General features: G+C 55.0%; 2 protein-coding genes across 6 annotated transcripts; one reads left to right on the plus strand and one right to left on the minus strand.

Annotated features, from left to right (window-relative positions):
* Positions 1-139: 139 nt before the first annotated feature.
* Positions 140-19,179, plus strand: RUSF1 (RUS family member 1). The gene is made up of 13 exons (XM_036460309.2): positions 140-425; positions 576-690; positions 9,741-9,786; positions 11,370-11,402; positions 11,488-11,593; positions 13,651-13,752; positions 15,309-15,379; positions 15,458-15,642; positions 15,724-15,781; positions 16,460-16,530; positions 17,084-17,227; positions 17,328-17,405; positions 17,849-19,179. Exons 1-13 carry the CDS (start codon positions 168-170, stop codon positions 17,944-17,946), a joined length of 1,365 nt encoding a protein of 454 aa, XP_036316202.1. The 5' UTR covers positions 140-167; the 3' UTR covers positions 17,947-19,179.
* SLC5A2 (solute carrier family 5 member 2) lies at positions 18,125-24,413 on the minus strand. 5 transcript variants are annotated; one of them, XM_045570284.1, is made up of 14 exons: positions 24,257-24,413; positions 23,230-23,301; positions 23,054-23,158; positions 22,215-22,379; positions 21,852-21,957; positions 21,357-21,437; positions 20,990-21,219; positions 20,569-20,704; positions 20,258-20,365; positions 20,004-20,154; positions 19,700-19,766; positions 19,331-19,546; positions 18,516-18,645; positions 18,125-18,430 (listed from the first exon to the last, which is right to left on the minus strand). In XM_045570284.1, exons 1-14 carry the CDS (start codon positions 24,380-24,382, stop codon positions 18,204-18,206), a joined length of 1,920 nt encoding a protein of 639 aa, XP_045426240.1. In that variant the 5' UTR covers positions 24,383-24,413; the 3' UTR covers positions 18,125-18,203. The 5 variants fall into 5 exon arrangements, with proteins under 5 accessions (XP_045426240.1, XP_045426239.1, XP_045426243.1 ...); XM_045570283.1 differs by having other exon boundaries at positions 19,700-19,868; XM_045570287.1 differs by lacking the exon at positions 19,331-19,546.
* Positions 24,414-25,630: the final 1,217 nt, after the last annotated feature.

Genomic DNA, 25,630 nt, shown 5'->3' on the forward strand with positions numbered 1-25,630 from the left:
AAGGGCCGCAGGTCCCGCAGGAATTGTCACGTGGCCGGCTCCATCCGGAACCCCGCGGAGGCCCACGGCCCCGCGCGAAGGAAGATTGTCCCTCCGCCGCCGCCGTAGCCGAGCCGGGAGCAGGCTCCGCCCACGTGTCTGTCCCGCGTGGCGGGGGCGTGACCGGGATGGCGGGCCAGACAGGCGCTGGGGCCGCGCTGTGCTCCGAGCGGTTCGGGTCCCAGGCGGCCCGGGGCTGCAGCGCCGCCGCCGACGGGAGCCTGCGGTGGGAGGCCTGGGGGCGGCGCTGCTGGGGGGGCGCCGGGGGAGCGCCCGGGCCCGCCGCACCCCCTCTCCCGCGCCTGCTGACCGTGTTCCTGCCGCAGGGCTTCCCCGACAGCGTCAGCCCCGACTACCTGCCCTACCAGCTGTGGGACTCCGTGCAGGTCGGCGGGCGGCGCTGGCGGGCTGGGAGGCAGCGCCCCGCTCCCCCTCTCCTCCGCGGGCTGCGGGCTGAGCCCCAGGTCACACTCCGCGGAGAGCGCCAGACCCCCCTGCCCCCGAGCCCACTCCTCCCCGCTCCCTCTCTCCTCCAGGCCTTTGCTTCCAGCCTCTCGGGCTCCCTGGCGACCCACGCCGTCCTGCTGGGCATAGGGGTCGGGAATGCAAGCGCCTCCGTGTCAGCCGCCACGGCCACCTGGCTGCTGAAAGGTAAGCCGCCCCGGAGCCTGCCCGCCGCTGCCTCAGCAGGAGGAGGCAGGAGATTCTGGGAAGAAGGAAAGGCATTTAGATGTTCTGGGGTACGAGTTGGTGCTATACATAGTAAATGCCAGTAATCATCTGCTAAGTGTGCACAGCCTTTTGGAAAACCACTAAGAAATGAAAGATACAGTTTGGTACCCTGCCGCCCAGAGAGAGGAGGAGAGAAGGAGACACTGCCCGTGCTCCATCCACATCAGGACCCCTGGCCTCTGCACCACCGTTCTCAGGGAGGATTTATTTTTTAATGTTTTTATTGATTTCAGAGAGGAAGGGAAAGGGAGAGAGAGAATCATTGATCTACTGCCTCTGCACACCCCACACTGGGGATGGAGCCTGCAACCCTGGGCATGTGAGCCACGTTGGCCAGGATTTAAATTAGAGCCGAAGTGAGACTCACTCTGCGCCAGCATCAGCCTGGCAGCATCTGAGGAACCTCCCTGGGCCTTTGGGAAAGTCAGGAGGCTCCTGCTCACATCCTTACCTTTAAGACCCAGCCAACTGGCCGGATGGAGTTTTCTCAGAAAGAAGTCCTCTGATTTGTGTGTCAGTGGAGCGGTGCTGACCTGTGGCTTGTCACACAAACAGTGCTTATTATTATATATGCCAGTCTTTAAATATACTGACTCAGCCCTAGCCAGTTTGGCTCAGTGGATAGAGCATCAGCCTGCGGACTGAAGGGTCCCAGGTTTGATTGCAGCCAAGGATGCATGCCCAGGTTTCGGGCTCGATCCCCAATAGGGGGTGTGCAGGAGGCAGCCAGTCACTGATTCCTCTCATTGATGTTTCTATCTCTCTTCCTCTCCCTTCCTCTCTGAAATCAATATATATATATATATATATATATATATATATATATATATATATATATGTATATATAATTTTTTTTAAAGTTGGCCTTAATTTAAAAAAATAAATCCTGCTGAAACCAATTAGGCTCAGTGGATAGAGTGTCGGTCTGCGGACTGAAAGATCCCAGATTCGATTCCAGTCAGAGGCATGTACATTGGTTGTAGGCACATCCCCAGGGGGGGGTGGGGGGGTGGTAAGAGGCAGCTGGTCAATGTTTCTCATCGATGTTTCTAGCTCTCTCTCCTTCTCCCTTCCTCTCTCTAAAAAATCAATAAAATTTTAAAAATAAATAAATCCTATCTAATAAAGAGGGAATATGCTAATTGACCCTCACATTGTCCCAAAGATGGCGGCACTCACAGCCAATAAGGAGAGGCTATGCTAATTAATTGCCACGCCCTCAAAGATGGCAGCATCTACAACCACATATGGCAGTGCTCAGCCCCATCAAAGTGCCTGCCTCCAGAGTCCCCCAGTCCCTTCAGCGCCCCAGCCACCCAGGGCTGGCCCAAGGCTCAGGCAAGCCTTGGATGTTGGCTGCCCAACCATCTAGGGTTGCCTGAGGCTTAGGTAACCAGGGCCAGCTGAGCTTGCGCTGCCGGCAGTGGCAGCAGCAGAGGTGTGATGGGTGCATTGCCTTTCCCTGATCACTGGGTCATCTTCTGCCCCTGAGATGAGAGGGGGCAGGCCGGGCTGAGTGCATGAATTTTCATGCACCAGGCCTCTAGAAAATAAACAAACAAACAAACTGACTCAACTTCCATGGTGGCTCTGAGGTAGGTATTGTCCTTACCTTCATGTTATAGATGAGGAATCTGAGGCACAGGAAAGTAACTTGCCCATGGTCATAGCCAGTAAGTACGAGGGTATGGATTTGAACCCAGGGAGTGTAGTTCAGAGTCCATTCCATACCACCAAGCTGCTAACTTTGATCTTTTCCTTTACGCTCCTGTTGGCTAACTTTCTGGTGCGCAGTAGGCGACTGTATCAGCAGTTGATGTTTTCAAGTCATTTCTGAGCTCCCTAGAATTATCGCCAGTGTGCTGCCTACATATGTCTTTAGATTAATCTTAAAAATAAGACCACTTTAAGGTGTGAAAGAACCATTTTCTTTACAGTCTGTTGTTGGTATTTTTTTTATTTTATTGATTTTTTACAGAGAGGAAGGGAGAGAGATAGAGAGCTAGAAATGTGGATGAGAGAGAAACATCTACCAGCTGCCTCTTGCACACCCCCTACTGGGGATGTGCCCGCAACCCAGGTACATGCCCTTGACCGGAATCGAACCTGGGACCTTTCGGTCCGCAGACCGAGCTCTGCCACTGAGCCAAACTGGTTTCGGCTGTTGTTGGTATTTTTAAAAGCCCTCTTAACTAGAAAGGATTTTACAGACTCCTCTCCATCAAACATGAGAAAATGTTATGTAGAGATTTATATAAGAAAGTCTTTTGGAATGTTTTGATGTCATTTTCAGTTACAAATCTCTTAATGGAACACGCTATTAATTGTCAAACCTAACAATGGTAATGTTATTAGCAGTTAATATTTTGACAGCCGGGCATGTGCACACTTCCATGGTACGTCACTTACTCTGCAGCAGCCGTGTTACCGTAGGTGGATGCTGCTGTTAATACGCTTTCCGGAGGGGAAAGCTGAGACACAGCAAGGTTGAGTGACCTGCCTGAGATATGGCAGGGTCAGGATTTGGACCCAGACGGACTGACTCCTGTGTCCCACTCTTGGCACCACACTCCTTTGCTAGGAATTTAGAGTGGAGCTAAGTGCAATTTGTGCACAGCTGATCCCTTACTGGGCCTCAAATGTTTCTAGATCTTATAGCTCAACTAATTATAAATGGGGCAGAAACGGGCAAATAGAAATTGCTTCCTAGTCTCTTAGACAGTGCTGACTTTTGGATAATAGGGAGGATATGGGTCATTATTGCATCCTAGTGCCAACCTCCAGATCTGATAAGGACCTTGCAGACTGCCGCTGACAGAAGACAGAGTAGGCCTTGCATGGAGGACACACATCTGAGTGGTTATGAGTCTGCAGTCAAGGGAAGAAAAACAAGAGTCTGGCCCAGCGAGCTCTCTCTCAGCCAGTGGAAGTAATGTTGCTATCTCAGAGCCACTAAGTTGATCCAGTACAAAATCTTAAATGGAATAGTGAAAATTTTGTGTTAAATCAAGTGTGCTTGAAGGGAGGAGGGTAAGGTAGTGACAAAGGGAGGATGCCGCTATAGCCAGCCTGCTGGGTACCACTCGCAGGGACACAGGAGACGGGAAAGGGGAAGCAAAGCAGGCTGGATGGGAACTGGGTCGGACACGTGCCTGAGACAGCCGCTGCTCAGCACAGCTAGTGGTGGCGGTAAGGGAAGGCAGGTCCAGGGCAGCCATGAATTTAGGTTCCTTCAGAAAAACTGGGAATTCAGATCTTCTGTAAACTGCCCCCTTTTTGTTCACCTATATTCTTCAAGCTTCAGTTGCTTCATCTGTGAAAGGAAATGATTCTTCTCAAACTCAGGCCTGCTGTGAAGAATGAAAGGCATGTATATTTCAGGAGTATGCCAGGATGCTCAACTGGGTAAAAGATGTCTAGTGAGGCCGAAACCGGTTTGGCTCAGTGGATAGAACGTCTGCCTACGGACTGAAAAGACCCGGGTTCTATTCCGGTCAAGGGCATGTACCTTGGTTGCGGGCACATCCCCAGTAGGGGGTGTACAAGAGGCAGCTGATGGATGATTCTCTCTCATCGATGTTTCTAACTCTCTGTCCCCCTCTCTTCCTCTCTGTAAAAAATCAATGAAATAAAAAAAATAAAATAAAAATCTAGTGAGAAGGCCTCGGTGCCTAAAGAGCGAGGCTGTGGGAGGAGGAGGACATCTGGTTCCATGGAGAATGGGAAGGCTGATATACATCACCACCCTCCACAACCAGCTTCCTGCCTCTCCACATGGATCCACGTCCTTCAGCTCAGATAAGCAGGGAGCCCTGTCTGCTGTGTCTGTCCCTTCTAGCGCCCTGTATGAGGCCTTTCCCGTTGTGGATTCTCAGGTGGTCCTTGGAACGTGATGAGTGCTAATGTCAGAGTAAGGTGTAGTGTAAACGGTAGGCACACTGTCTGTGAAGGGCCAGATGGCAGACTCTGTACACTTTGTATGCTGTATAGTTTCAGTCACAACCTGATTCTGCCATTGTGTCACAAAAACATCCATAATTGATCTGTTGCTAACCCAAAAGTAAAGGGCCTTTCAAAGATAGAGGCAACCAGCGTTTATTAAGATCAGTAAGAATAGCTATTTGGGATTCCTGCCTCCCTCCCTGACCTTGGTGGATCGAGCCTGCTAGGTGGGGAGCAGCTCATGGCTCCCGCTCGGCCTTGGGCTGGCTGCAGTCAGTCTGAGTGTGGTTGAAGTGCTGGCTCCATTAAGATGAGACATTTGCTACTGCTCCAGGTGGTGGCTTGGCGTTGGTCCAGAGTGATGCCTCAGCCAACCTGGGCGGCATGCCTAGCAAGAGATTAAAGGTGCAGTAGGCCATGGGGCCGCTGCTCAAGTTCCAGATTTGTATTCCTTGAGGCCATAGGCAGGAGTTTGAGGAGTATCTGCTGGTTATTAGCCAGCGGTATCCCCACACATCCGCACTGAAGTCAAGAATTACCTCCCTCGACCAATATATACACACATAGCATCTTTCCTGTCATCTTCAAACTAGTATCAATAGGCTGAATAGTTGTTGGCAAGGATCCTTTGCTTTCTTTGCCATGCAAGCTCCTAGTATTGGCAGTGAGACTAAGAAAATAAGGTCTATGCATGTATGATGGTTTTCTTCTTGAGCAGCATGATTGAGAAAGAGTGCATGTCAACTGTGCATTTGCGATAACTTTGAAAGATGTGCCTGTGTGGTCTAAGCTGGAATCTGGTCACCTTCCATCCATGTAACAGCGTGTTCAAATTCTTGACAACGAAATGAAGCCCAGTGTGCTTATGGATTCAGCCCCACATCATCGATCATAGCCCACCCATCAGCACTGAAAACTCTTACATTAAGGGATTTTTGAAGAGCAGTGTGACTGACATTATGAAGACCTGTCCTGAAGACAGTAAGCTGTTACACAGACCAGAAGCTTTCATAGAGAAATGTCAATTGGCTGCCTCCTGCACTATCAGGGATCGAGCCCACAACCTGGGCATATGCCCTGATGGGGACTCAAACTAGCCGTTCAGTGCACAGAATGGTGCCCAACCAACTGAGCCACACCCGGGCAGACCAGATGGTAGGCTCAGTGTATCTCTTAGAAAACCTCAGTGCAAGACAGATTTTTGATGCTGGCACACTTTGGAATTCTGCACATTTATGGAGTGCAAAATACTGTATAGTTATTCTCTCCCTCCCCCCCATCTCCATCCACTCAGTCAATGTTGTTGTTTTTTAATGGCAGCATTACTACTTGTACCTTTTTTCCTTAGTCATATTTGAAATAGCAAATGAGTTAGAATTTGATTTTTTTCCCAAAGGTATCTGTTGTGATTTTTATATGAATTTTCCTTTTTTATAGCTTAGAATTTATCTTTTGGGAATACAGCTGAAGTTCACAAATACTTTATGAGTTTATCAGGCTTCTCTAATTTGGTCATGTCCAATTTACATAGCTTTCAAAATACTGCAGAACATTATACAAGTTTATGGGGAGAGATCCTTTTAATTGATTTTGGAGGGGAGAGAAAAATCAATCAGCTGCCTCTGGCATGCACCCCAATAGGATTGAACCTACAACTTGGGCAGATGCCCTGACTGGGAATCAAACTGATGACGGCCTGGTGCACATGATCTCGGCCAACTGAGCCACACTGGCCAGGGCCCCGCTGCCTTTTGAGTCCTATTGTAGTTCGAGTGTGTTGCCTTGATCAATCTGTTGAGTTGATTAACTGGGCCTTTATACTTAACTCAGTAAAAAACAAAGCAGATATAAGTTAAATAAACTTAGAATTTATTGTCCAGAATACCTGTTAACAACATATCTAACAGTCATCTGCTTACATTTTTTTTTTGACTTACAGATTTCATAAGGCATATACTTTAGATCCACACACAAATAATAGGTCATTTACCATTTTTAGGATAATTGAAACTGACCTCACCAGAAAATTTAGATGAATTTCTTTACAACTTCAATATTAGATATCAAAGATCACTTGTCTTAATAACTTGCCTAACATATATAAGAATTTTATTATATTTGAGGAACAAAATTGAAACTTTTATTCAGTGAATTTAATAACTTTTCAGCATTCTAAAAAGACTAAGAATAATTTAGCAGAAATATGACCATAATGTATAAAAATAGTCACCTAGCAACAGTCAAAACATACTTTGGCCCCCACATAGGAGTAGATCCAGATTTGCTAGTGGAAGTAATGAGATTTATGGAAAAGTTAGGAGGTCATTCAACATCGGTCCACCAAGCACTTAGCACAGCCGTATACGTACTTCGTGTTGAATGTGTCTGGGAGTGATCACCATTGTGACAGACTCAGGTGGAACATGCTGTAATATCTGGCGGATAGGAAGTTAGTCAGCAGAAAATGGATTAAATGCCTTATCCTTCTTATTAAATCTGCAGAGCTGTTAACCTTCGTTCATTTAGTGCAACAGTCAGTGCAGTTTAAGCTGGGAACTTACTTCCAGGTTATTAGTATTCAGGTGTAATAACATTTTGCGCTCTCGGACTAGGGCTAAAACCTTGTCATTGCTTTGTACCAGCTCAGACTTCCTGTCTTCTGCAAGCTGCACTCTGCCGAGTGTGCCCAGGGTCTTTCTTCCTCTAATGGCAGTTAACCTTTTGGCATTTAGATCTTGAATGTTCCCATGTATCTGACAGGTCGACCCTGCAGAACCTAAGATTTGATTCTAACTTTCCCATGTTTGCCTTAGGTCAGTGGTTGACAAACTGCGGCTCCCGAGTCACATGCGGCTCTGGCGCCTTGAGTGTGGCTCTTCCACACAATTCCACATGTGGGCGCACATACAGTGCTATTGAAGCTTCGTGACCCATGTGCAGAAGTTGGTTTTCGGCTCTCAAAAGAAATTTCAATCGTTGCACTGTTGATATTTGGCTCTGTTGACTAATGAGTTGCCAACCACTGGCTTAGGTGAATAAATTGTCTTTTAAAGAATAGCTTTCAGTAGCTTGGACTGTGATAAAACTCAGCTATTTTGTTGATACTCACCTCTATATTGTTGTTTTATCTTTAGCCATATTTAAATCTAGGATTTAATGAGTTTAGTGAAAAATTAATGGGAAGCATGAATATGAAAAATATTAAAGGAAAGGGGAAAGTTTAAATGAAGCTATTTAGAAGATAGCTTTATTCTTAACATTTCAGAATTTGTTATTTGTTTACAAATTTGTGTGGCTCTAGTTTATAAATGTCTTTGTACTATATGTATACATTTCTAAATATATTTTTATTGATTTCAGAGAGGAAGGGAGAGAGAGAAATAGAAGCATCAATGATGAGAGAGAATCGTTGATCGGCTGCCTCCTGCACACCCCACATGAGGGATCAAGCCCACAACCCAGACATGTGCCCTGACCAGGAATCTAGCCGAGACCTCCTGGTTCATTGGTCAACACTCAACAATTGAGCCATGCTGGCAGGACTTTGTATTATATTAATTAGAAGAACATAGAACATGACACCAGGTTGACAAATGTTATTGAGGTTTTTACCATAGTTGGTGTTGTGGAAGAAATTATTTATCAGATTAATTTTTTTAAATGTTAAAATAAAAGAATAACTTTGTGGAAAGCAAAGTTATTGATGCAGGCAGAAGCCCAAATCCAGTCAGGGGGCAAACGCAATGGATGTGAGAAGGGGAAGGGAACAATTACATCCGCAGAAGGAAGGCATTTCTGTTAGGGCAGATAGCAGTGTAGTGCTGATCCTCGGCAATGTTTAATTTTCAGTCACAGTCATCATATCTGCTTTCTGTTTTCTTTGCAAACAGTTCCCTAGGCACAGGTTGCTTTAGTTCCAGTCTAAAGATTATTTTCCTTTGTTTTGACTTTCTAAAGGTTTGATGCTTAAGACATGCAAGGCAGTTCCTCTGGGATGGCAGCTCCAGGTCCATTTTGTTTTGTTGGATTTTTTTTTTTGTTCGTTTGTTTTTTTGTTGTGGGTTTTGGCGGGGGGGGGGGGGTTTGGGGGGGGCTTGGGGGGGGGCTTGGGGGGGGGTTTACGCTATAAATGAATGGGCACAGCTGTGTTCCGGTAAGATTTTATTTACATAGACAAGGATTGGAAGCCCAACCACCACAGTTAATGATCCTTGGGCTAAATCTGTGTTTTTCATACTGACTACGGATTTTTGCTTTCACACTGGATTTGGAGCCATCATTTTCTGGGTCACTGTGGTATCCCCAGGTCTAGGTGCCTGGCACAGAGTAGGTAGCCAGTAAGCATCTGTTGTGCAAATGAAGGTCTGGCTGATTCCAGAGACTTCTCTGACTTTCTAGCCTGAGGAGGCCTCTCCCTCTGCCCTCACCCCCAGTTCCCTGTCACCAACCTGCAGCTCAAATCCTTTTTATGTATTTGCATCCTGATGACCACCTGTGAGCCTGAGAGCCAGAGCATCACATCACCGCTGACCTTCCCACTCAGCGTTTCCTGCTCTTTGTGGTGGTTTTACCATCTGGATAGAAACCTAAACTCTTTGTTTTAGAGGTTTATGAAAAGTACACTGTGCTGTATACAGTCTTCATGGCTGACTTTCATGGAGTCAGCCATGTTGATGTGAGTAGCTGCAATCCATTGGCTCTTCACAAAAAGCTGTCTAATGTGCCTCTGAGTGACTGTGCAGAATTCACTGTGCATTCCATCAACGAGCATTTGTGTTTCTCAGCTTTGGTTGTTGTGAATAATGCCGCAAAGACTTTCTGGTCCTGATGTACATGGTACAGAGTTCTCTGGGTGTGATTGAGGAACTGCCAAGTGTAGGCGCTTCTGGCCCGTTCTCAGCTATGTCTGTCCAGAACTTTCCGTGCCAGGCTACACTTCCAAGGACAGTGACGCAAGGCGCCGGGGTCTGCCAGGCCCCACGGGCCAAGGCTGTTTCTCATTCCTCACCAATGCCTCTCTCCCCCAGATTCAACCGGCATGCTGGGTCGCATCATCTTTGCCTGGTGGAAGGGGTGAGTTTGTCTTCCGGGTCTGAGACTTCTGGCCCCTCTCCCCGCAGTGGTCTTACCTGTCCCAGCCCTGGCTGTATTTTCAGCTCCTCCTCTCCTACCAGTTTCCAGGGTAGAGGAGGGTTAGCAATTATTTCATTAGAGCTAAGGAGTCTTTATAAAGTGCCCAGAGCAGGTGGCTTGCCCGGGTCCCCTAGCAATGAAGGCACAAAGCCACTGCCGGGATCAGATCTACCTTCAAGAGAACTGATCTGCCACTTGCTGCCCCTCACGGAACAGCACAGAGTCGCGGGCTCTGAGAGTCCTTTGTCTGCTTGCTGGAAGAGGAGCCTGAGTGGGCAGTGCTTAGCCCAAAAGGAGTGACTCTACTCCAGACGCCACCATGAGGTTCGCACGCTTAGTTGGGCCTTGTGAGCTGAGTGAGCAAGTCCTCAGGATCCCTGTCTGCCGTGGGGTCCATGTCACCATTTGTCTAGAACGGATTAAAGGTCTTGTGCTGCCTGCTTCCTCCTCAGGTCGGTACTGGGCAACCTCAGAAGTGAGTGTCTTCTGTTCGTTGTGGTTGAGGGGTACAGTGAGGTAGTTTATGCTAAGTGCTTAGCACATTGCGTGGCACATAATATGTGTCCGTGAGCACTGGCTGCTGTTAACTAACTGTGCCTCCTGTATGTCATCGCTAACCCTCACAACTCTTCAGAGTAGGGTTGAGTGTATACCTCTCACAGATGTGAAGCAAACCTAGAGAGGGAAGTTACCATGTCACACAGCGTGTAACAGTGGGTGGGACGTGAACCTAACGCCTGTTCTCTCTGTGGCAGCAGCAGGCTGCTTCACTGGGCAGAGCCCTCATCCAGGCCCGTGTGCTCCAGTCCTGCCTTCGCCGTGTGTTCCTTCGGGAGTTCCCGAGTGCCATTCCCCGCCGGGATGCTCCCGTTCCCTCGGGGAGATTGAAGTTCAGGGTCAGGGCTAATGCTGCAGGTTCTGAGCTGGGCTGGGGCTGCACCATCTGCACTGGGGAGTGGTCCCGGGTGTGTGCATGGGCCGGCTCACTGCCTGGCGGAAGAGGCGGGCGTTGTGGTGCTGGGTGACAGACACCCTGGCCTGGATGTCAGACCTGCTCTCCCTTGGCCTGTCCCCCACTGTCCATGTGGTCCCAGGGCAGTCATCGCCCTCCTCCGGGCCGACAGGCTGTGAAATGCAGGGGCTGTGCTAAACACGGTGTCACCAGTCCGAAGTGTGTGCACTTCTGGCTGGGCACCCTCAGAGCAGGAGGAACGGGGAGCCGGCGAGGGACTCAGGGGTAGCGTCTCTCAGCGGAGGCCCAGAGGGTGGGGCGCAGCTGTAAGACAGTTTTACACCTTCGCCTGTCCTGGGTTCGTAAGGGGGAGCACTTAGTGACCACCGGAGATCCTCCCAGCTAATGGTGGCATTTCAGCAGCAATGACGGGGTTGGGACAGGTGTCTGCTGGGGTGTGGGTTTTCCTGAGCCCGTCAGACCTTACCATGGCCTGCGGAGGGCCTGCACTGCTCACAGGACGTGTTTTCTTCTTGAATCCAAATCGCAAACCAACCTCTCCCCCCAACAGGAGCAAACTGGACTGCAATGCCAAGCAGTGGAGGTGAGGAGCTGGGACTAAGGGAAGGGGAGTCTTCTATTGTGAAGGTCGCTCACCTCTGACCTCTAACCTCTGATCTTTTCCCCAGGCTTTTTGCTGACATCCTCAACGATATCGCCATGTTCCTCGAGATTATGGCTCCCGTATTACCAATCAGTTTCACCATCACCATCTGCGTCAGCAATCTGGCCAAGGTACTCACCTGGGCATCCTGGTGCCGGTGGGCTCATTTGGAGCCCTGCCTGGACCCTCTGTCTGGGCACTTCTAGAAAAGTGAAAAGGTTCAGATGCTCCTCCCCAGACGCAGCCGCACTCCGATCCTTCTTCAGCCACAGCCTCTGGTGCTCCCAGTCTGCAGTGGGCCTGGAGCCGCAGGCCGGGGAGGGAGCTCTGAGCTGAGAGAGGAAGGCGCTCCTGTGCAGCAGCTTGGGCCCAGCTCCCTGGCTCCCTTTCCCTCTCAGGAGCATATTCACTGATTGCCTGCTACACGTTTGGCACAGAGTGAGGGCCCTCCTGTCTTTGGAAGAAAGCCACGAAATTAAACAAATGTATAGAATTATAGCTCCAGATAGTCCAAATGAGAAGTGGGGGGCAAGAGGGCTCAGCCGTGAACGGGGCCAGTGAGGGATGGAGGAGGTCGCCAGGGCGGGGGCCTGAAGGATGAGTTGAAGGTGCAGTTCTGAGCAGAAGGAAGTGGGGTCAACATCCTCAACGATATCGCCATGTTCCTCGAGATTATGGCTCCCGTATTACCGATCAGTTTCACCATCACCATCTGCACCAGACGGCACAGACTGGTGGAGAGGCGAGGGCCGTGGGGTGAATGGAGCTCTTGGTCCCGCCTGGCTGCTCCCCTCACAGGTCCTTCAGGCCACCTCATCCAGATGAGGAAGCGGAAGCCCAGCCAGGTTCCCAAAGAGCTTGGCCAGTCTTCGCTCAGGCTGAAGCTCCAGGCCCAGACCAGATTCCTAAGAAGACCGAGACCCGTCTCAGAGCCCCTCCCTCATTCAGTCACTCCAGAGCCTGCCAGGTTCAGGCACGCACTTCATGGTGGGGCCTCCGCCTCCCTGGCCGTGCACTAACTGCCTGGAGCACCCCTCAGCCCCAGGGAGACCCCAGAGCCATCTCTGTGCAGGCTGTGGACCATGCTTCAGATTCCTCCCTTACTCCCCCTCTTCCACTCCCTCCCTCCACTCCTCTCAGTGACCAGCACCTCTGTTCCCCGGGGACACTAAGTAGAAGCCTGGCTGTCATCCATGCCCGCTCCCCGCTCCCCCCTCCCCGGCCACCCTCAGCTCAATCTCCATTCACTTCTGTTCTTTTCCCTCCTGAACCTCCCCATCCATTCCCTCCACCTGCATGCCGCCCGGTGGCTCCTCACTGCTGGAAAAGCACAGCTGCTTCCTAGGCAGTCTCCCCATTTCCGTTCTCCCTCTCTTCATCCTCAGAGCCGCCCAGTCATACTCTAAAAGTGGAAATCAAATCAGCTCACTTCCCGCCCTTTGTTCTCAGGATAAAGACTTGTACAAGGTTGCGAGGTTCCAGTCACTCCAGCTCATTTTGCTCCACGATCCTCTTACCTTTGAGCAAGTGATTTCCTCTGCTCACTACCAGCATGTTCGTTTGCCATCCGCTGATGCATAAGCTTCCTGATGGCGGGGTTGAGCCTGAATCATACCATGCCATTCAGTCTTGCCTGACAGCTAAGCATAGTAGAGGAATGAAGGTGATCACTGACCCTCATCAGTCAATTGGCTCTAGATCTCAGAGGGGAGCTCCAGGTCCCCTTTGGAGGTTAGGGCCACCTGTGTGGGTTCTCAACTGGCCTGGAAGCTGGCTAGGCCTTCCCTGGGAGAGTGGAGTCGGTCCTGGCAGGCAGGATGCAGGCATGCAGGTGGGCGGCAGATGGCCTGGGTGCTCGGCCACGGCAGGGTGCAGCCAGGGCAGAAGCCGGAGGGCAGAAGCTCTGGGCTGAGCTGGTTTGGGGGCTCTGCCTTGGAGAGAAATTAGGTTTCCCTGGGTGAGGTCCACAGGGTGGTGTGGCAGGAGAGCGGGAGTGTTCTCCTGGAACAAGACGGGAGGTGGGCCTGGTGGAAGTGCGGAGCAAGAGCCAGTACACCGGCGGCATTCAGGGGTTTGCTCTAGGGTCTGAGCCTGCTTTCTCAGGCCGGTTGGAGCCATTTACGTGGCTCACCCCAGAAGGTCTGTTCTCACAGCTCAGGCCACTCTGACTTCCTCCTTCCGTCCCCAGTGCATCGTGAGCGTGGCTGGCGGGGCCACTCGGGCCGCACTGACCATGCACCAGGCCCGGAGGAACAACATGGCCGACGTGTCAGCCAAGGACGGCAGCCAGGTGAGCGGCTGGGCTGGAGGGACGGCGTGAGGGAGGTGGGTGTCGGGGTGAGGGCAGGCCAGGTCACAGTTTGGAGTGTGAAGAGAAGCATCTGAGCACTCCTGGCAGGAAGAAATGTGGGTGCTCCGTGCTCTGACTCTCAGGGCAGGTGGTCCCGTGTGAGGGCACAGGCTCTGGGGGCAGTAAGTCCAAGCTGATCGCTCCAGCCTCTGCCCATCGCTCATGTGGCAAGAATGAGCTCCGGGCCTGGCCCTCTTTAGGCCGTGGCCCCCACTCTGGGAGGGAGGACCTTCTGATCATGTGAGGCCCACAGGTTAAAGCTCATGGCAAGTCAAAAAGTGCTCAGCATGCAAGGTGGCTGGGGTCACTGACTGGCCGGGGCAGCCACTCAGCAGTTTAGCAGGCCTGGCCCAGCCCCTCCCTGACCAAGGGAGCCTGGAGTGGGGTGTCGCCACCCCCACAGGCTGAACCCTGCCGTCCCCCTTTGTCCTCGTGGTGAGTGCTTAAGTACGTTGCATCATGGGACTCACACACCGACCCTGTGAGGTCGATGTTTCTCCCCCTGAATGCGTCCCAGGTTGCACTCTGTTGTGTTCCTGCCTCTGTGGATGGAGGAGGCCCGGGAGCTGGGGGAGGGGGAGGCTGAGCGGCTAGGAATTGAGTAGATGAGAGAGAAAAGTGAGGTCCAGGGAGCTCAGAAATGTGACGTTTTCTTTAACACTGAAGCAATCTAGAAGCCTCTCCTCTCCAGTTCTACTTTCTGGCCTTCTCTTAGATTGTTTTGTTCTGTTTCTAAAGAGAACTTCTTTTTTGTATTTTTTTTAATACATTTTTATTGATTTCAGAGAGGTAAGGAGAGGGAGAAACATCATTGATCAGCTGCCTCCTGCACGCCCCCTACTGGGGATTGAGCCCATAACCCACCCATGTGCCCTGACCATGAGGTCCATACTCAACCACTGAACCCCACTGGCTGGGAAAATGTGCCCTTTTTAACCACCAAGAAAACTCTTCCCCACACTGTGGACATTTACTTGCCTAAGCACAGAACTCCTCAGCTGCTCCTCAGCTGGTTCCTGCAAAACAAAGAAAATGTTTCAAAGGCATTGTATCTGCCAGAGAAGCAGCTGGCATATTTTTTTAATTGTTAGTTAATCCTCACCTGAGGATATTTTTTCCACAGATTTTTAGAGAGAGTGGAAGTGGGGAGGGGGATTGATGAGAGAGAAAGACATATCCATGGATTGCCTCCCATACGCTGACCAGAGCTGGGGATTGAACCTAGAACCCAGGTACTGCAACCCTCGTACGTGATTGGCCAAGAATCGAACCAGTGACCCAACAGTCTAACCACTGGGCAACACGGCCAGGATGCAGTGGTATCTTTTAAATGACAGTGTACTCACTAAAGATGTTAAAAACTTACCAGGCACCCTCTGTGTGTGGAGCCCTGGGTGGTTCTGGGACGGGGAGGGATGTGGTGAAAGGCACTCAGGGTTACTCATTCTGGCCTGGAGGGGAGCCCTCCAACTCCCAATCCATCTGCCATTTTCCAGGAGACACTGGTAAACCTGGCAGGGCTCCTGGCCAGCCTCTTGATGCTTCCCCTGGTGTCAGATTGCCCTAGGTAAGCGAGGGCAAGCGAGGGTCGGAGGTGCCCGGCTGGGCCTCTGTCCCTACTGACTGACTCACGCTCTCGTTCCAGCTTCAGCCTCGGTTGTTTCTTCCTCCTCACTGCCCTCCATGTCTATGCCAACTACCGGGCCGTCCGAGCCCTTGTCATGGAGACCTTGAATGAAGTCCGGCTGTGGCTGGTCCTGAAGCACTTCCTTCAGAAGGGAGAGGTGCTTGACCCCACCTCAGCCAATCAGATGGAGCCACTGTGGACAGGTGACCTAACCCCTTGGTCTCAAGTTTTATGTCTCTCAGTCTGTCCTCCTGCCTGGGACTGCTGACTCCACCTTCCCGCAGGTTTTTGGCCATCTCTGTCTCTGTCCTTGGGGGTTCCCCTACACCGCTTGGTTTCCAGGTAAGTAGCCCAGTGTCCCACTCACCACTACTGGCCCCCCACTCCCCACACATGCGCCTCATTCCAGTGACACACTGGCCTTCCTTGACCAGACCCACCTCTGCTCCATGGTCCTTAATTCCACTGAACAGACGGGGTCAGCCTGGGTGCTTGAGTGCAGTGAGTGTGTACAGAGAGGAGATATAGAGGGTATATTTGTGCCCTAGCAGGTTGTTCAGGGTTCGAGTGGTCAGAGCATTGACCCTCGGACTGAGGGTCACTGGTTCGATTCCAGTCAAAGGCTAGTACCTCTGTTGCAGGCTAGATCCCTGGCCCCAGTTGGGTATGTGTGGGAGGCAACCAATCAATATCTCTCTCACACACCACATCGATGTTTTTCTCTTTGTCTCCCCCCTCCCTTCCACTCCCTAAAAAGTCAATGAAAAAAAAAAAAATACCCTGGGATAAGGATTAACAACAAAAAAAGGTTATATTTGTTGGATAAAGGAATAGAGGGTGGGTGGGGCAAATGGATGGCCAAACGCAGAGGGAGGTGGCTGTGGGGCGTGAGGAATGGCTAGGGGGGGTGGGAAGTGGTGACGGACATGAAGTAGAGGCAGCGATGGCTCGGGTGGCTGTTCCTTTGACTGGGTGCTACCCTGCCTCTGCTTTCTCCTCCCCGCTGCACTCCTTCCTCAGCGTCACTGAGCTGCAGCAGCTGGCCGAGGGGCACCAAGAACCTTACCTTCTTCGCTGGGACCAGTCTCAGGGTAAGTGTTCTCCGCCTCAGACTCCCCGCCTGGGGTTGGCTGCCATTCCTCCAGCCCCAGCCCCGCAAGCCCTGCACAGTTTGGAGTCCGCCTGCTGCCCCGCAGCGAGCTCTGACTAAGGCTCAACGTGGTCAGATTACAGCTGCGTGCCCCACGGCGTTCCCTTCCCGCTCTGTAAGCGGAGCCAGCTGCCTGCCTTACTTCCCGCAGCGTGTTTGAGGCTCAGACAAGGTGACATGTAGAAGCAGGTTGTGCATTGCAGCACACTCACTCAGATAAGGTCGTTCCCTTCGGGCTCCTCAGGGGAACCACTTCTCTCTCGTCTGGAGTCACCTCTTGAGGAAAAAGTTGTAGCGTTTACTGGTCTGCTAGGTCGTATGTTGAAAGGTGCTTATTCTCACGAGCCATTAAAAGCATGCGAAATAAGCCCAGCGCGGTGAGCCGCAGAGAAGTTGAGTTGGAAAGTGGGATTTCAGTTTGGCCAGAGCAGTGGGGGCAGCAGGAGGGAGCGGGGAGGTGGCCTTCCCTCGTACCATCTGTCCCTGGTCTCCAGGTGAGGTGCAGGTGGTCCTGAGCCAGGGGGCAGGCCCTGAGACCGTCCTGAGGGCCGCCACACACGGGCTGGTGCTCGGAGCCCTGCGGGAAGGCGGGCCCCTCCCCAGGGAGCTGGGCGAGCTGAGGAGCCGGGTGCGGGCAGGTAAGAGCTCACAGCCCGGGCTGGTGATGACTCCAGGTTGGGTGGAGAGAGGCTGTTCAGCCTGGGGACCCATGAATGCCTCTTCTGTACCCCCATCCAGACCCTAACAAAGAGAGCTGGGTCCTCGTCAAGGAGACACACCGGGTGCTGGACAAGCTTTTCCCAGAGTTCCTGAAAGGTAACATCCTGCAGGCTCTCCCCGGAGCCCTGCCTGCCCCCCACCTCCCACCCCTGTCCCCTCCACCTGGGATGTGAAGATGTGGTCTGTCTGTGGGTGTAAGTGTGGGCCTCGGTGTCTGAGGATGGAGATTGGGATGGTCCCTGAGGTGTCCTGTTGTCTCTGGAACCCCAGCTGGCATTGAAGAACCGGGAGGGCCCTGGTCTTTCATTCAGCCCCATTCCATCCCCCGCTTCTCCTGCTAGCTAGCTCAGCGAGTTCCTGCTGCACCAGATGAGGTGTTAGCCCACTTTTTGCCGGAAGTCACCCAGCAGGGCCACGGAAGCCAGCCAGGGCATAAGGCCTGTACCCCACCTGGGCCCCTCCTTACCGCTCTCTCCAGGGTCAGCCCAGCCTCCGCCCCAGCGGGCCCCTAGTTCCAACCCCCCACGGCCTCTCCCCAGGGCTGCAGGATGCGGGCTGGGAGACGGAGAAGCACCAGCTGGAGGTGGACGAGTGGAGGGCCACATGGCTCCCGTCTCCAGAAAAGAAGGTCTTGTGAGCAGCCCGGGTGGAGGCCAGCCCAGGCTCAGAGCCTGAAGAACAGCACTGGCTACAGCAGCATGTGGAAACACAGCTTTATTTTGTACAGGGCGGGGGGAGCGGAGGGGAGAGACTGGTGAGGCGGGGTTGGCCTGGGCCTTAGGAGGTAACTACCTGTCAGAGGCTTGAGCCCCAGGCAGAGACAAGGTAGAGGGAAGGGGGGTCACGGCCTTCCAATGCCCTGTCTGTGGCTCAGGATGCCCAGCAGAGTCTGCCTCAGGCATAAAAGCCCCAGAGGAAGGTGGCCACAGCCATCATGACCAAGGCATTGATGTTGACCACCCAGGCCCAGCGCGGGTCCTCACTGATGTCCTCCAGCCGCCTAGCTGCTGCATCCGCCTCCTCCTGGGTGGGGGGTGGGGCACTGCCCGCCCCGCCCCTACTCATTCCACAGAACCAGAGCAGGCACCTGCGGAGCGTGCCTGGGGCCGGGGATTGGGGTTCTGGGAGAAATTGAAGCCTTACGGTTACTTTGAGGGAACTTGGCCCCCCTCAGCTCCGCGGCCCACCTCCTGGGCTGTGCCTCACCCTCCATCTCCACCGCGTGCTCCGGGCGCCCGTTCTGTACGGGGGCTGCGGCCGGCCCTTCCAGCTCCTCAGCATCCAGGTCCTCCCGCTCCTCCTTGCTGTGCCGGAGACTGAAAACCAGGCGGTGGAGCTGGGGAAAGGGGAGCAGGGACCAAATGGGATTCTGTTCCCACTAAGGCCTGATGCCTCTTGTCCACACTGGCACCGCCTATCCTCCTTGTCCTGCGTGTACACGGCCAGGCTCAGCTCACGTCAGCGGGGTGTTGAAAGCTCGTGGCCTTGCCTCAGCACCCAGAGGCTCCTCTTTGCTCAAAGTTGTAGTGCTTAGACTCCAGCTTAGTCCTGCTAACCGTCCCTTCCTGTGGATATTTGCTTGGATTTCCTCCTGTGGCCTTCCCCCTTCTCCCCCCTTGGAATCCTGTCCATCCTCTGACTCTGCCCTTTTGTCTGGCCCCAAATCAGCCCTGTCCTGGGGCCCTTGCCCTGCAGCCGAACAGGACCAAACCCTTCTGTAGGCTTTGAGGGAAGTGTCCTGTCCCTCAGCCATGAGCCTGTTTTCTATCCCAAAGGCCAGGCCAAGGACTTTGGGAACTTGAATCACTTCCCCCACAATCTTCAAGACATCTCCCCCAAACCACCTCAAATAAATGTCTTTAAATGAAAACGTGATTGCAAATTCGAGTTCAAACTGGTCTCCCAGCCAGCCCTCAATATAGGGAATCCAGTCCTCTCCACTGGGAGCTGCTGGCAAGCAGCGGGGAGGGCCACACTGCCCCGTGGCACATGATGGGGGCCATCCAGAGGCTGACACCTACGTGCTTGCGCGGGATGGGTGCCGTGCACAGTGAGATGACGATGGTGAGGAGGCCGGAGCAGACAAAGAGCACGATGGCGAAGTAGAGGTAGTGCACCCCGCAGAGGAGGGCGGGGCAGGCGGAGGGCCGCACGCAGCTGCCGGAGCCAAAGGAAAACTCGGGAATGAGGCGCGCCAGGCCCATCAGCAGGCCCCCAATCAGCCCCCAGAAGGCGCCCTGCGGAGGAGACAGCGTCAGCTGCACCCCAATCAGCCCCCAGAAGCGCCCTGCGGAGGGGACAGGTCAGCCTCACCCCAATCAGCCCCCAGAAGCTCCCTGCGGAGGAGACAGCTCCTGGGTCAGCCTGCGCCCGGCTGCGGACGCACTCACCTTCTCGTTGACGCGGGGCACGAAGAGCGCCAGCACGAAGACGGCGGACACCGGGGGCGCCAGGTAGCTGGACACGGCCTGGATGTAGTCAAAGAGCTGCCCGCCCTGGGCCGCCTGCACCACCGGGAGCCAGGCCACCGACACCGCCACGATGAACACCACCCACAGCCTGCGGGGCGGTCAGACTTCACCGGCCCCTCCCCCAGCCCCGCGCCCCGGCCCCTTCCCGGGCAGGTTCGGGTGTTCTTTATCCCGGTAATGTGTGCACCCGCCCGCCGCCCAGGTGGAGGGGACCGGGCCGCACCGTCCGACGAGCAGCAGCTCGCGGTCGCCCGCGCGGGGCCGCAGGCGCGTGTAGATGTCCATGGTGAAGAGCGTGCTGCTGCTGTTGAAGATGGAGGCCAGCGAGGACATCAGCGCGGCCAGCATGACCGCCAGCATGAGCCCGCGCAGGCCTGTGGGGACGGGGCAGTGAGTCCGGGACACGGAGGGTGGGGCTGGGCAGCCTGTGTCTCCGGAGCGCCCGCACCCTGGGCGGGGTCCCCTGTGCCGCCTCACCATTGGGCATGAGCTTGACGACAAGGCGCGGGTAGGCGATGTTGGAGCAGCCCACCTCGGTGCCGCACACGCGCTTGCACACCTCCGGCACCACGCACGCCACTTCGTCTGGGGAAAAGGACGACACACCTAGGACAGGACCTGGCCTGGGGCTGGGATTCTAATGGAGCTGAGGTGGGAGGTCTGGTGGGAGGTGGGCTGGATGGCCGGGCTCCCAAACCTGTAGGAGGCTGACACCCGGTCCTTCTGCAGGAAAGGGTCTGGGTGGGCACAGGCCTCCTGCCGCGGGCCGGGCAGGGGGCACACATTACCCGGATAAAGAATGCGGCTGATCATGCCCGGCATGACCATGAGGAACATGGGCATCAGCTTCAAGTAGCCGCACAGGATGCAGCCCGCCTTGATGTGGGTGAGGTTCTTCCCCGCCAGGCAGCGCTGCACGATGACCTGTGACAGGGGCGTCACCACCTGTGCCAGCCCAGCCTCCCCGCCTCCAGACCCCTCTCCCCCCACCTCCTCGGCCCCGCCTGGCTCAGCTGAGCAATTCCGCTCCCTGCAGCTCCTGCGGGCGGGACCGGCTTCCTGGGGTTCAGCTCCACCGGCAGGGCTCCCACCCCTCAGGCCACGCCCTCAACCCAGCCCCACCCACCTCAGCCCCATCCACCTCAGTTCCTGTCCGGCCCCAGCCTTGCTCCCCCCGTCAGCCGGACCGCGCAGCACCCCGCCTCACACCTGGTCGCTGCACCAGTACCAGCCGGAGACGATGGTGAGCCCCAGGAGCAGCGCGGGCCACGGCAGGTCGCCGGTGACCGGGTCCCGCAGCAGGTGGTAGGAGTCGGGCCGCGGTCGGTAGCAGGCGCTGGAGATGTTGCCCACGACCGGATCCTCCGACACCGTCAGCGACGTCATTGCCCCCAGGTATTTGTCGAAAAGCCCAGAATACCCGCCCACCTCGTGGAAGGCTGTGTGGGCAGAACCGTCAGGGGCCGGGCACCCGGCCACGGCCCTCCCTGGAACCCGCACTGGGACTCTGATGTCCCAGCTCCAGGAGGGAACCCTGCCCTCAGCCCCGCGCCCTCCCCCCCCCCCCCCGACATACCGTAGCCCATGAGGATGAAGGCCCCCCCGAGGATGACGAAGGTCTGCACGGTGTCTGTGTACATCAGCGCCGCCAGCCCTCCTGCAAGGGGCCTGGGTCAGCGGGACAGCCTGGACCAGCTGCTCCTGCTGCAGGCCGCGAGAGTGCCCTCCAGGAGAACACATTTCCTTTTTCTTTTTTTTAATTGATTTTTTACAGAGAGGAGGGGAGAGGGATAGAGAGAAACATCGATCAGCTGCCTCCTGCACACCCCCCACCGGGGATGTGCCCGCAACCAAGGCACATGCCCTTGACTGGAATCGAACCTGAGACCCTTCAGTCCGAAGGCGGACACTCTATCCACTGAACCACACCGGTGGGGGCTGGAGAACCCATTTCAAATCGAAGGCGGCTCCCTGGCTCACGCCCTCGGGGCAGGAGGTGGGACTGTGCCAGCCAGGCTGCGTGGCTCCCACCACACCCCCGAGCCCCCCTCCCCCGGCCCCCCACGGCCACCTGTCACCGTGTAGACCATGGTGATGCCCAGGAGCGCGATGACGGAGGCGTAGATGTTCCAGCCCAGGGCCTGCTGGATGAACACCGCCCCCGAGAACATGTCCACCTGGGGGGGAGCGCGGGGAGGTCAGGCCGGAGCACAGCTCCACCTCCTGCCTGGGCCACAGCCTCGGTGGCCACGCCTCAGAGGCTCCCCATTTCCCACGCCCTGACCTTCCAGGCCTCACCCCGTGGCCGTGGTCCCAGAAATCCCTGACTCCCCTCCATCAGGACCTCAGGCTCCTGGGTCCCGCCCCCTCCCAAACTCCCCAAAGCCCTGCAGCCCCAGCCTCGCCCTCCCGGGGCCCGCCGCCTGGCGCGCACCGAGATCTTGGTGAAGATGTACAGGAAGAGCGAGAGCACCGACAGGTAGAGGCGGATGCGGTGGCCGCCGAAGCGCTTGCGCAGGTACTGCGGCATGGTGATGACGCCCGCCGTCAGGTACACGGGCACGAAGAGCCAGCCCAGCAGCAGCACCACAAACAGCGCCTGCGCAAGGGGAGGAGACTGTCCCAGACGTGCCTGCGGCGCCTCGGACCCCCGAAGGGCTTTTAACTACAGCCCTCCTGGCCTCCCAGGCCGCCATCCCCGGCCAGTCCTTCCTGAGGCGGTCCCTGCCCCTACCCCCAAGCACCTGGGTCCAAGCACAGACCCCTCAGCCAGACCCCAGCCTCTGCCGGGAAGGGCTGCGTTCCCTCTCTCCCAACCCCGGGAACCATCAAGGCTCAGCTCAGAGGCCTCCTTCTCCAGGAAGCCCTGAGCCTCAGTCCCAGAGCCTTGTCCCCCTCCCACTTCTGCAGGGGCCTTAACATGGCCCGGGGAGCCTCAGCCACACCTTCAGAGAGCATCCATCCATCGGAACAAGCACGTCACTGTCTCTGAGGCTGTCCACCCACTCCCCAGAGGAGAGAATCAAGGCCACAGAAGGAAGGGGCTGGTCCAGCTCACACAGCAGGACCCCTACCCTGAGAGTGGTCATCTCCTACGTCCCTCTGCTTCCAGGCTGGACCCGCGACCCTCTCCTGAAGCCAACTGCACCCCACGATCAGTCTCACACCCCCTCTGCCAGGGTTCCCACTGAGGGTGGGGGTTCCCACTCCCTAGGGGTGCTCCTTCCAGGGGTTCCCATGGGGTTGGGGGTTATTGGCATAAAGGGGGCTCACATTCCACTCAAATCCAGCCACAGCCAGGCCGCTGGCAGCACCAGTCCCCGCCAGGCCCACAAAGTGGCCGCTGCCGATGTTGCTGGCGAAGAGAGAGGCCCCAACCTGGTGGCCGGGGATGTGGGTGAGCAGGAAGCTTCTCCAGCCCCCTCCCACCCACGGCCCGCCTCGCTCACCGGCCACCACACCATGCTCCGGCCCGCCAGGAAGTAGCCGCCCACGGTGCCTCTGTTGGTCCTGCACATGGACTGGGGGACAGGAGTCGGGGGAGACCTGGGTTCAGGGCACGTCTTTGGACCTCATTAGCCGTCTCAACACATTCCTCAGCCTTGTTTCAGGCTGAAGATTAACCCGCTCTGCTCCCCGATGATTCACACCCCACCCCCACAACCTCTTCCCAGGCCCACAGGGCCACCTAGGCCCTAAGCCAGCGGTCGGCAAACCCATCAGTCCACAGAGCCAAATATCAGCAGTACAATGATTGAAATTTCTTTGGAGAGCCAAATTTTTTTAAACTTAAACATCCTCTAACGCCACTTCTTCAAAATAGACTTGCCCAGGCCGTGGTATTTTGTGGAAGAGCCACACACTCAAGGGGCCAAAGAGCACATGTGGCTCTCGAGCCACCGTTTGCTGACCACGGTCCTAAGCTGTTGTCCAACTTCCCAAGCCTGAGTGTAGCTAACAGAAGCCCATGGCCTGGCTTTCCTGGGCCAGGGGCTTCTGTCGGCCATAACATAGATCACATGTGTCAAACACAAGGCCCACGGGCCAAATCCGTCCAGCCAGGCCTTGCAATGTGGCCCGCACCGTGCTGTCATCACTGCACTCCGCTGTGTTTCCATCACAATGACAGTTTATGACTGTTCAGTAAACCATTCAGCCCGAGATTTAGGCTGGATTTTAGATTTTGGCCCCTTCTCTGATTGAGTTCGACACCCCTAACATAGATGGTGGACAGAGGCCTCATTCAGAATGCTGTCCCTGAGGACAGCCAACCCAAGGACGGGAGACAAAGAATGAGTGTGGATTAGGCCTCCCTATGGCTACCAACAGACTTATTTGGGGGATAAGTCTCCCGCTCCTCCCCCTACACCTGGTTTCTCCCTCAAGGATCCAGGCATCCTGCCCCTACTGCCACCTGCAGTCTCCCTGCGCCAGACCCCGAAACCTGGCCCTAACGGCACCCCCTCAGCTTCTCACCCACAAGCCAACACCAATGACCAGCAGGAAATAAGCAGCGATGACCAGGATGTCAGCAGGGTTGTCAATTAAGACCCTCTGCTCCGCCAGCTCCGGTGCCAAGCTTGCCTCTGTGTGCTCCTCCATTCTGCCGGGATCTGCACCTCCAGGGACCAGGCCCCGGGTTCCCCCGGGGGAGGGGTTAATGGTTACCTCAGGTGCAGTGAGCTGACAAATCGCCCAGGCCGTGGCCCCCCTCCCCGCCTTTGTTTAGCTGAATCAGGCCACACCGAGGCCGGAGGCTGGTCCTGGGAGGTGGACCCTTTCAAGTTTGGGAACGCTGTTTCCTGTGCCTCAGCCCCCACCCCTTCCCTGGGCCTCACGCTCAAAACCACTTCGCCCCTAAAAACCACTTCATCCACTTTTCAGCCTTGACCTGGGGAGTCTGGGGGAGCCAGCTCCCTGGTTCTGATCCATCCAGAAGGATCATCTTCGAAGCCTAACCTGACAGTGCCAGTGCCTCTCAGAAGCACTCAGGAGGGCGCGGGAGCTTCGCACCTGATGTTCAGGGCCTGCCAGCCCCCAACTCTGCCCACCCTTGCCTTTGCCCCCAACCGAACCTAGTTTCCTTCCTGCTTCTTGGCCCTGCCAACGTGTGTACGTTCATACCCCCAAACTTGTGTGAGTTGTGCCTTCTGCTTAGAATGCCTCCCTGCCAAATCCTACTCGGCCCTCGGCACCCAGCCCTGTGACTGCCTTACAAAGACTTCTCGGACTTTTCTGATACGGTTCCCGGCACACAGAGTGGCCCTTATCTGGGCCCATCTCTATCTCCCCAACAGGCTAGAGCCCCCCCAAGAGCTGGACGTGCTCTGGTCCGTCCCCGAGTTGGGGAAGAGCTGTGTCTCGCCTTTCTTCTAGGATTGGCCAGCCTCGGACGTCTGACCATGGCCATTGGGCTCATGCCTGAGTGGGGCATTTTAGGGGAAGTGAATGAATTATGTTTAGAGAATGCCTTAAAAGCAGACCCCAGAGCAGCCAGGCCGGGAGCAGCAGCCAGGCCGGGAGCGGCAGTGGCCAGACCCAGAACAGCTGGTTGTGGAAGGGACCAGAGCAACAGAGGCCAGGCCCGGAACAGCTTGCTCCTCGCCTGCCCACGCCCCAGAGCTGCCTCTCAGACATGGCTGGAAACTTTTGGGGGAACTTGAGGGTCTGCTGAATCAAGTGATGAAGGCTTAGATCTGGATGTGTTGAGTTAGTATAGGGCTGGGGTGTTGATCTGTGAGTGCCTTGTGTGGGGTCTGGATGAGGTTGGTTGATCTATTTGAAAATGTCTTTTGTGTGAAGTGTATCCTTGGGCATGTGGAGGTATTATTGATTTGAGAAAATGCTAAG

The sequence above is a fragment of the Pipistrellus kuhlii genome, unplaced genomic scaffold, assembly GCF_014108245.1.
Source record: "Pipistrellus kuhlii isolate mPipKuh1 unplaced genomic scaffold, mPipKuh1.p scaffold_m20_p_31, whole genome shotgun sequence".
Taxonomy (NCBI): domain Eukaryota; kingdom Metazoa; phylum Chordata; class Mammalia; order Chiroptera; family Vespertilionidae; genus Pipistrellus; species Pipistrellus kuhlii.